At 55.9% G+C, this 10347-nt stretch overlaps 1 protein-coding gene across 1 annotated transcript in view; it reads right to left on the bottom strand.

Moving 5' to 3' along the window:
• Window positions 1-9933, bottom strand: part of SYT12 (synaptotagmin 12) — a 13584-nt gene extending 3651 nt beyond the window's left edge. The window contains exons 1-5 of the mRNA XM_077771392.1: window positions 9885-9933; window positions 5279-5472; window positions 3775-4167; window positions 919-1134; window positions 39-159 (exon numbers count right to left, since the gene is read on the bottom strand). Coding sequence (XP_077627518.1) covers window positions 39-159; window positions 919-1134; window positions 3775-4167; window positions 5279-5472; window positions 9885-9918 — 958 coding nt within the window. The 5' untranslated portion in view covers window positions 9919-9933. The remainder of the gene's footprint in view (window positions 1-38; window positions 160-918; window positions 1135-3774; window positions 4168-5278; window positions 5473-9884) is intronic.
• Between the last annotated feature and the right edge of the window lie 414 nt (window positions 9934-10347).

The raw sequence follows: 10347 nt of genomic DNA, 5'->3' as shown, positions 1-10347 counted from the left end.
GGCTGGGCCACGTGCCCAGCCAGCCAGCAGGGCCTCACCTGCCGTGGTCTTGTCGTTGGTCCAGATGAGGTTCTTGGCCTTCACCACCACCACAGTGAGGCGCTCGGCCGTAGGGAGGTAGCTGAGGGACAGCAAGATCTCACCCACGGCGTCGGCAGCCTGCAGGACATGTGACAGGCTCAGAGGGCTTTGCCTGCCCCCCCCCCCGGGACTTGAGGGGACCAAGGAAAGATGGGAGCTTCCTTCTCCACTGAGAAGTTGCTGCTCTTGCCCTTACATGAGGCACCAGGCTGGTGGGGTCGAGAAAGGGACCCCACTCCCCACTCCACGAGGCATGCGCCATCCCTGCCCCCAACCCGGCGTGGGTCCGGCCTTGGAAGGAGGGCCAGAGGCTGCCTGTCGCCGCCGGAGCCAGTTAGTGTCCCTCATTCCAGCCCAGGGAAAACATTGTGCGGTAGTAGCTCGCAGAGGTCCAAGCGGACCCGGATTAGTATATCGTTTGCTTAAATAGCAATGACGGGGGGCGCCTGGGGGGCTCAGTCGTTCAGCGTCCGACTTCGGCTCAGGTCATGATCTCATGGTGTGTGGGTTCGGGCCCCACGTCAGGCTCTGTGCTGACTGCCGGCTCAGAGCCTGTTTCAGAGTCTGTGTCTCCCTCTCTCTCTGACCCTCCCCTGCTCACGCTGTCTCTCTCTCAGAAATAAATAAAACATTAAAAAAAAATAGCAATGACAGAAGAGTGGGAAACAGTAAAGAGGGCATTTTCGCTTCATGCAGTAAACCGTTTCCTTGAAGGTGGCTCAGGCCTCACTGTCTGCCGTTTCCTAAAGAAGTCAGGGTTCGGGCTGTCGTGGGGCAAAGAGGACTCCCTGCTCTGAGAGGGGGCGCCTGGGACGCTCTCTTCGCGGGTGGACTGACCTTGTTCTGGTCCTGTAGGTAGAGCCAGCCACTGAAGGGCTGTAGCGGGAGGTCGAGGACGGACAGCTTCAGCTCGACCACCCCCGTGCTGACGTTCCGTTCATCCTCGTCGATGCCGAACACCGAAAACCGCAGGCTCTTCTCCTCCAGGGCTGCGGGGTCCAGGGGGATGGAGAACTTCTCATCAAAGAAGATGGAGTAGGCGTTCCTCTGGGTCTGCGGGGAGAAAGGGACGTGGAGGAGCTTCAGCTCTGGGGAGGAGGCCGCAGCCAGACGCCCACGAGGCCGTGGTGGGAAGAGAGCACTGGACAGAGAGTCCAGAGGCTGGGGCTAGAGTCCCAGCTCTGCTGTCCCCACAACCTCAATGCCAATTCGTCCTTTGGTGGCTCAGCCCTGGGGACTTTTTTTTTTTTAAGTAGGCTCCAGGCCCCAATGTGAGGCTTAAACCCACAACTCTGAGGTTTAAGAGTCGCATGCTCTAATGACTGAGCCAGCCAGGCCCCCCAGCCCTGGGGATTTAAAAGCACCCCTGTCCTCCTCTCAGTGGCAGCCTGGCATTCAAAGCTTCTACAATCTGACACCAGCTAATTCCCACTCTCAGTGCCCATGGCTCCACAGAACCCTCGAAATGCCCTTCTTCCTTGTGCGTGTTCAGGGCCAGCCCTGGGCCAGGCGTGCAGTAAGTGCATGTGACCGTGCAGTCAAGAGCCATGGATGTCTCAGTCCCCGCAGAGCCTGGCCCAGGATGGTCTCAACGTGGTGGGATGGACGGACGGATGCAGTGACGAGGCAAGGCTGGGCAGACTCCGTTTCCAAGCCCAGTCCTGCCTGGTGGGCGCCTCTGGCCTCCTCGCAGGAAGCTGTGGGCAGATGGCCCAGGAAGGTGCACTGGCGGGCATGGCTCCCCCTTCCCATTGGGGGCTGCCTTAGTCACTGCCTGGCAGTATTTAGAGAGGAACACTCGTCTCTGGCACTTGGCCCGAAGCTGGGGGGCTGCCCAGCCTAGGGGCAGCCACCTACTTGCTGGGATGAGCGGGGCTGCGATGCTAAGGAGCATGCCTTCCCGGGAACAGATCTGCCAGCATCCCCCAGGCGCACTGCGGCACACTCTTTGGTCACTGCCTGGCTTGTGGGAAGGTTCCTCTTCCCCTGCTCCCTGGGAGCCACATTCCCCAACCAAGCCTCTGACTGAGGATCTTCAAGGGCTCCTTTCCCAGTGGGATAAAGTCTACCTCCTGATCTTGACCTTGACATTCAGGCTCTTCATGGTCTTTCCCCATCTCTCCCTCCTCCTGCCAAATGAGCCACTTTGCTGTGCCTTGTCCACAGGGGCGAGGGTTCCCTGACTGTCCATTCTCTGTGTGTTATGTTCTAGGGGTGGTGGAAAATGGGGACCCCCGGGCCAAGTCCTGGGGATGTGCTGGGCAAAGTGCTCTCCTGAACGTCAGTCTCCTCGTCTGTAAGATGCCCTCGGTCCATTCCACTGGGGCTAATGAGAGAATCACGGATGGGTGGGCTTTGTGAGCCAGATTCTCAGCACACATCGAGCAGTAGTGGCTCTTGTCTACTAATGTCCCTTCTCACGGAAGGTGTCCAGAAGCACCCAGGATCTTCTAGGCAGTCCAGGCCCTAGGCAGCGTGGATCCAGGCCCAACAGGGATACGTCATGTCCTGATACACAGTTCTGAGCACTTCCCAGGGACTGGGCTGAGGGCTTCGCATATAGTACACCCCATCTTCAAGAATTATGTTGCCCATTTGACGGATGGGGAAACTGGGTCCCAGAGAGCTTATGTGACTTATCCACGGTCACACTGCTAAGAAGGGGGAAACCGAGGTTTTAGGGTCCTGCTCCCTGCCACTCACCGACTGCTTCTCTTGGGCCCCACATGCACAGGGTTGTGGTCAGCTGTTGACCATCCCGGAGTGAGGGGGCAGGGCGGGCTGGGAGAGGGGGATGACGGTGGCCGCTGCTGAGGGACAGCCCACTTCAGCACGGTAAGAGTGACTGGACACAGGTGACTCTTCAGAAACCCTGGCTTTGGTTAGAGGCCACTGGGTGTCAACCCTGCTCACCTCAGAGGCCTCCCAACCATGGCACCTGGGCCCCTGCTCCCCCTGATCCAGCCTGGGGTACAGCGTCTCCCATGAAGGCTTTGCTCCCTCCCTCGGCAAGGGAGGGAGGACCCATGGAGGGGTAGCCTGGTGTGGGAGGGTGCTGGGTGCCTTCCCTTGCCCTCCCCCCTGCTCTGGCCCCGGGAGCTGACCTCAACAGGCTCCTTTAGCCTCCGGCTTCCGGTGGGGTCAGACATGGGAGCCACTCCAGGGGAGCCAGGGGATGGAGGGAGCTGGGGCTGCTCGTTCCCTAGGTCCTTCCCTGCAGTACTGCTGTGCTCTCACCATGTCCCCTGACCGCAGGGCGCAGCGCCTCGCAAGGTGGCAGCGCCGCCACACGCCTCTCTGCTTTCGCCTCCCCTTCCCCTCACTCCTTCAGAAGAGGGTGCCTCTCCATCTCTGAGGTCACCCCACGCCCCACCCACACCCCTGTTAACAGTCCTGTTAACTAAGCTCTCCCCACCTTAGCCAACTTGAGCATGTCACCCCTTTCCTACCAGGACCCCAAGCTGCCCCGGGGGACAGGAATGGAAAGGGACGATCACCACCCACTGGATACATGTGGTAGGATTGCCGAGAGCCGCGCGCAGCGGGAGTCCTCGGGCTAGTGACACCTTCGGCTCTGGGACTAGCACCCAAAGCGGCCCTGTAGCACCCGGCCTGGCCCCGCGGACCTGTCGGCCCTGGGCGGGGGGGCTCCCCGAGAGCCCAGCGCATGCCCCCGGCCCCGCCCCCACTTACCCGGGAAATGCCCACGATCTGCTCATCGGGCAGCAGGCTGACGCGCATGAAGCAGGACTCGAAGCTGGCTTCCTCGCGCTCCAGCACGTCCTTGCCCTGCAGCACGGCCACGTGGAGGGTGTGCGAGGCGGCATCGTAGTCCATGCTCACTTCCACCTGGCCCAGCGTGAAGTCCTGCCCGAAGGTGTTGCTCACCGAGGAGATGGAGTTCAGGGAGTCAGCCGACTGGGACTTGCGGAGCGTCCCGTAGGGGGCCAGGTCCAGCTCCCGGCCCATCAGCTCCAGGGGCCCCAGCTCGCTGATGCTCTCAAAGGTGTCCTCGATGCTGAGGCTGCCTTTGCGACTGGGCGGCCCCCGAGTGCTGGCCCGCTGGGCATTCCCGGCAGGCGCTCTCTGGGGGACAGAGAACGGGACATGGGAGCATCACAAAGGCAATAGGCGTGGTCTTGTAAGCCCTGTTCGTTCAAGGCCATTGCTGTTCCCTGTTTGTAGAAACGGTGCGTGCCTTGGTCAGGAAGGTCTTTGTTTAATGCTGTTTCACATCACTCAGGTTTCTCTCCCTAGCCACGAGGAAAGAAAGCTTTTTCTCAAAATGTTTAGTGATACGGACTGAGTTCCACACATAAACGTGTTCACTGCAGTGACGTCTATAAAAGGAAAAGTAGTAGGGGCGCCTGGGTGGCTCAATCGGTTACGCGTCCGACTTCGGCTCGGGTCATGATCTCACAGTTCGTGAGTTCAAGGCCCACGTCAGGCTCTGTGCTGTGAGAGCCTGCTAAGGATTCTGTCTCCTTCTCTCTCTGCCCCTCCCCCACTGGCACGCTGTCTCTTTCTCTCAAAAATAAATAAAAATTTAAAAAAATTTAAAAGGAAAAGTAGTTAGCAGGGGGGATGGGTAAGAATAACTAGACTATCGCTACTCAACAGATGATAGAGCAGCCTCCGAGGATGTTTACCAAAATGTTCACAACGGGAAGTTTTTCGTGTTGGGTAACACTCGCTGTAACATTCCAATTTTTCCTTTCCCTAAGCTGACCTCGGGATTTGAGAAAACAAAAGCCTTTGTACCGCAAGCATCTCCCATGCTGTTGCATAGCCCTCATTACCATCATTTAAGAAACATTTTTAAATGTTTATTTATTTTTGAGAGAGAGAGACAGAACATGAGCAGAGGAGAGGCAGAGAGAGAGGGAGACACAGAATCTGAAGTGGGCTCCAGGCTCTGAGCTGGAGCAGGGCTTGAACCCACAAACTGCGAGATCATGACTGGAGGTGAAGTCTGATGCTTAACCAACTGAGCCACCCAGGCGCCCCATCACAGGAAGGTTTTTAAAATTGAAAACTTTCAGTCCCCCACCGAGTAGTCACTGATTTCGCAGCCCTGGGCTATGTTGGAGATGTGGAGGAGGGCCAGGGTCCCTGTCCACAGGAGGAAGGAAATTAACCAGGAGAGAGCAAGGGAGCGGGGAGGGCGGGGAGGCCACCCCGGGGACGGACGCCTCACCTTCTGCTTGGCCTCTGCGTAGGTCTCGCCATACTTCTGCTGAAGGTACCTATAGTCGTAGTTTGGGAACGGGGAGGGGCTGGGGAAGCTCCCTGATGTCCAGAGCTTCCACAGGCTCACAGCTGCAATTCCCAGCAGCGCCAGGGCCCCAGCGGTGTAGACACCCACCTCCCAGCCAGGAGGGCTCTTGATGACTGCAAGGCAAAAGCGGCCTCTCATTAGTAGGCTCTGGGGTCCCCCAGTGGTTACAGACTCCCACCCAAGAAGCAGGCAGTTCAGTGCTGACTTATTTATTCACTGAACACATATTTATTGAGTGACAGCTATGTGCCAGGCTCAGTACTAGGTGCTAGGGGATTCAGTGTTGAATAAGACATATATGCTCTGTGATTTCTGCTTCTATCCCCTTTTCTACAGAAGCATACATTTCTACCAGGGGTGGGATGGGGGTGAGGACACTTGGCTAGACTGGATGAAGGAAGTGTTGTGAATAATGGGTAAACATTCCCTGGGGTTCCTCTTGCCTCTTTTGAGTTCTCTGAACTCACAGCCTTCCAGATAATCAAAGCAGCCTTATGGGGTTTGGGAGAAGAGGGAAGGGGTTTGGGGAGAAAAAGAAATGACCCCACTTGGCTTCAACCTCATCCGGAACAACCCAATGTCCAGCAACTGATGGATGGATAAAATGTAGTCCATCCACACAATGGAATATACTTTGGCAACATAAAAGTACTGATACACATTGCAATGTGGACGAACCTTGAAAACATGCAAAGTGAAAGGCATCACAAAAACCCACATGTTGTATGATTCTATGTTTTAAAGTTAAAAATTTTTTAATGTTTTTATTTATTTTTGAGAGAGAGAGAGAGACTGAGCACGGATGGGGGAGGGGCAGAGAGAGACACACACACAGAACCCGAAGCAGGCTCCAGGCTGTCAGCACAGAGCCTGATGTGCAGCTCAAACTTGTGAACCAGGAGATCGTGACGTGAGCCAAAGTCAGACGCTTAACCCACTGAGCCACCCAGGCGCCCCATGTATGATTCTATTTATTTGAAATGTCAGGACAAATCTATACAGACGGAAAGTTGATTAGTCGTTGTCTGGGGCTGGGGGGATCGGTGGGGGCATGTGAAGACAGGGTTGCTTTGGAGGATGACGAATATATTCTAAAAGTTAACAGTGCTGATGGGTACACAAGATGTTAAGTGCTGATGGGTACACAAGATGTTAAGTGCACTGAATTGTATGCCTCAAGTGGGTAAACTGTATGGTCTGCGATTTTTTGCTACCAAAAAAAAAAAAAAAAAAAAATCTCAGCCAGAAGTGAGAGACAGAGGTGGCTCTCAGGCTGTGCAGGACTTGGGGACAAATCTGAATGCTCAAAAGTGCTTTCTTCACTGATAAGTAAATAACTTTCCCTATCAGAGCCTCACTGTCCCCAGACATAGTCATTAACTGCCCCCTCCAGTGTGTTGGGTGAGCCCCCACCCCACTAGCAGAAGTGACCTTCTGTTGGCAAATAGAATGTTCTAAACCATTCTCAGTGCTGCCTCTATACTCAATTCAAATGGAGAAACAGGTGTACAAAGATACAGAATGTGCCCAAGTTCAAAGAGGCAGGAAGGACTGGCGCTGAGAGTCCGGCTGTGGCAGGCAGACTTCTGAGCAGGCAGGAGTAACCATGGACCCACCCAGCCTCAACCCAGCACAGTCCTCAGAAGCAGGGTGGAAAGGGGCAGGGAGGGCACTTCAGGCAGGGGTGAGGACTGATGATCACTGCCCATCCACTGAACACCTATGGTGTGCAAGCACCCTGGTGAGGGAGTCAGCCCCAAGCCCAGTCCCCATCCTTAAGCAGCTCACAGCCTAGGGGTGAGGTAGGTAGGCAAATAAATGGACTAAAGAGTGATGAGAACAGCCCAGGAGGAGGGCTTCCTGGAGGAGGGACATCTGAGCTGAGATACGAAGGAGGAGCAAGAAATGTACCAGGCCAAGGCGCCAGGGACTGGGAGTTTAGTGCAAGCAGAGGAGCGGATGTACAAGGCCCAGAGCATTCAGAGTGTCCAGTGTGGGGAGAGAGAGTGGGCCATCTGGGGCCGCGGAGCTCCTCACCACCACGCCCCTGAAGCACAGCAGTGGCAGCCCCTCTGGAAGGGGGAGGCTTCGCCCTGCCCCTGTTCTCTGAGCCCAGCCAACTTCAGCCAGAATCCGCAACGCTAACTCACTCTGGAGAAGGGCAGGGCCCAGGCCGCGGCCTTGGCGTTTATCACGTGCGTAGCCCCTATGATTTCCCTACTCCCCTTGCTGGCGTAGGACGGGCGGAGGCCGGGAGATGCTAGTGAGCACGCCACACCATTGGCCCGAGGCCACAAGGTAAGAAATGCAGAGCCTGGCTGCGGATGCCCTGGCTCCTGGGCAAGCCACCTAGCCAGTCTGAACTTGAGCTTCCTCATCTGGAGAATGGAGATGACCATGCACCTGGAGCAGCGGTCCCACCCTGGGGAATTTATCTTGCGGAAAAAAAATCCCAGCAAGTTTTATGTCTGGGGTGAGTCATCGAGGCTGTATTTATAACAGCAGAAATGTGGAAACAGCCTGAAGGTCCAGCTGAGGGGCCAGTGGGGGCTGGTGGTGCTGGCGTGGGAGGGACTATCACTGGCCTTTGAGAAGTGAGGTCATTAGGATGTCACTGTGGCACAGCAGAGAAACGTTTCCGGCATCATTAAAAGAAAAAGAAAAAAAAATCAATCCACGGCATGGTCTAACCGCAGAATTTTGATATAAAAATCACATGGCCTGTGGATAAAGGCTGGGCAGGACCCGAGAGACAAATGAGAGAAGCTAGAAATCAGGATGGAGGGGCTGTGAGTGGGCCCTGTTTACTCCTGACTTCTTGACAGAATGCAATTTGTGGGCCAACCCAAACCACAACAGACATCTACAGAGGGCTCCCGGCGAGCCCTACGGATGCAGGAAAGTTCTGGGAAACTGGTGTATAAGGGATGGCCTGGGAACGGGCCTGGAAAACTGGAGAGTGAGGTGCCCATGTGAGCCTCAGATGGCTGCCAGCAAGGCCTGCGTGGTCCCGGGGCAGGCAAGTGGGTGGGCACTGAGGTCTGAGGTCCCAGCAGGTAACGGTCAAGGTGACAAGGCACAGAGGGGCCAGGCTCCCCTGAGAGCGAGGATCTGGGGGGAGGGAGGGCCTGAGGGAGTGTGGCCTGCATCCTGCTTGGCAGAAAAAAGGGGGGCATCGAAAGGAAAAGCCCCAGGAAGGTGACACAAAATGATGACTGTTAATGCTCATTTGTTTATTCCTTTTATTGACTACCAGCCTCGGGGTGGTATGGGAAGAATTCCCAAGGGAAGTGAGGTCTCAGCTGAGACCAGAGATGAGGAGGAGGAGGAGGCAGTGGAGTGGCAGTAATAATAGCTTCCTTGACTGTTTACTCTTTGCTAGGCCGTGTTCCAGCACTTCATTGCGTATTAACCCACTGAGACCCCGAAACAACCCTGTGTGGAAGGTTCTATTATTACCCTCACTGCCTGGATGAGGAAGCCGAGGGACAGAGGAGATACTCGCTGCCTGGCAGTCTGGCTCGAGATCTGTACCTGTGACCCCCACACAGTCTCGGGGGCTCAGCGAGGCAGAGGTGGGGAAGTTCTCCGGGCAAAGGGAAGGGCATGCGCAAAGGCCTGCTTTGGGAGAGAGCTATGTTTGTGCTGGGTTGGGCACTTTGTGTAAGTTAGGTCACTGAGTGTCCCCAGCAGTCCTTGAGGCAGGCCTCACTGCTACCCATTTTACAGGTGAGTAAGTGGAGACTCAGAGAGGTTTCCTCATTTGCCCAAGGCTATGCCAGGGCCCGGGCCAAGGCCTGGGAGCCTGTAGGTGAAAGTGTGGTCCCTGGTCTACCTTGAGCTCAGCTCTGAGCTGGTAGGCGGCTGTGCTGGGGGGCAGGTAGAGGGTTGGAGAGCACTGGCCCGGGAGTCGGGAGACCTGGGCTCGTGTCCTGCGCTGAGCCTCCCTTCTCCCCTCTATAAATGGAGAGGGAAACCCACGAGAAAACATGGCAAGTATATTTCAGCTCTGACACCACCCACCATCAGCTGGAGGGCGGCTGCTGTCTGAGGCAGTTCCCAAGCTCAGCACCCACCGGGGCACGCGTCTCAGGGAAGTCGGGGCTGCGTCTCAGGTATTTGCCGTCCCTGGACTGGGCCACCTCTGAGCTTATTGTCCTGGGGCTCTAAGATCACCCTCCCTGGCTTTCTTCTCACGTAGCCACTCAACAGGCTCCAGGAATGGCCCTGGGGGAGTGGATTCTGCATCGCGGTTTCTGTTTAGGGAGCAGTGGGACATGGGCCTCTGGGGGACCCCTCAAATCACCTGTAGGGAGGTGGTTCCACAGGAAGGAGCCACTGGCACAGAAGGATGAAGACATCTCAGACTGGTCCCAGCCCTGTGTCCCCAAGGTTGTGTGACCTTGAGCAAGTCACTCTCTTTACTGGTAAAATAGGGCCGTTACTGGCATCCCACTGATACCCCCTACACTAGGCCTGGTGGTGGTGGGGTCCCGTGAGATGGCATACTTCCCTGAGGACTCACCGCTCAGGTGGTATTCTGCCACGTCCATGGCCATGAGGCCTGCTGCAGTGCTGGGCCTGGAAGGGTAAAGAGAGTCAGCAGAGAGGGCTTTGGAGGGCCACCAACCCCAAGTCCATTGCTTTGACTTCCGCAATGCCAAAGGGCCTGTCATCCAGAGCCCATACTCAGCTGTGAAGAGAGCTCAGCCAAAGGTAGGTGGTTTTGAAATAGCATTTTAAAAAGTCTTTTAAGGTTTATTTATTTTTTGAGAGACAGAGCATGAGCTGGAGAGGGGCAGAGAGAGAGGGAGACACAGAATCTGAAGCAGCCTCCAGGCTCTGAGCTGTCAGCACAGAGCCCGACACGGGGCTTGAACTCAACGGACCGCCAGATCATGATCTGAGCTGGTTAGACGCTTAACCGACTGAGCCACCCAGGCGCCCTTAAATAGCATTTTTTACAAAATAGGGTTTAAAGCTTTTTT

Source organism: Crocuta crocuta, unplaced genomic scaffold (assembly GCF_008692635.1).
Source record: "Crocuta crocuta isolate KB4526 unplaced genomic scaffold, BGI_CrCroc_1.0 scaffold647, whole genome shotgun sequence".
In the NCBI taxonomy this organism is placed as follows: Eukaryota; Metazoa; Chordata; class Mammalia; order Carnivora; family Hyaenidae; genus Crocuta; species Crocuta crocuta.
This window is presented reverse-complemented; position numbering and strand designations above follow the sequence as displayed.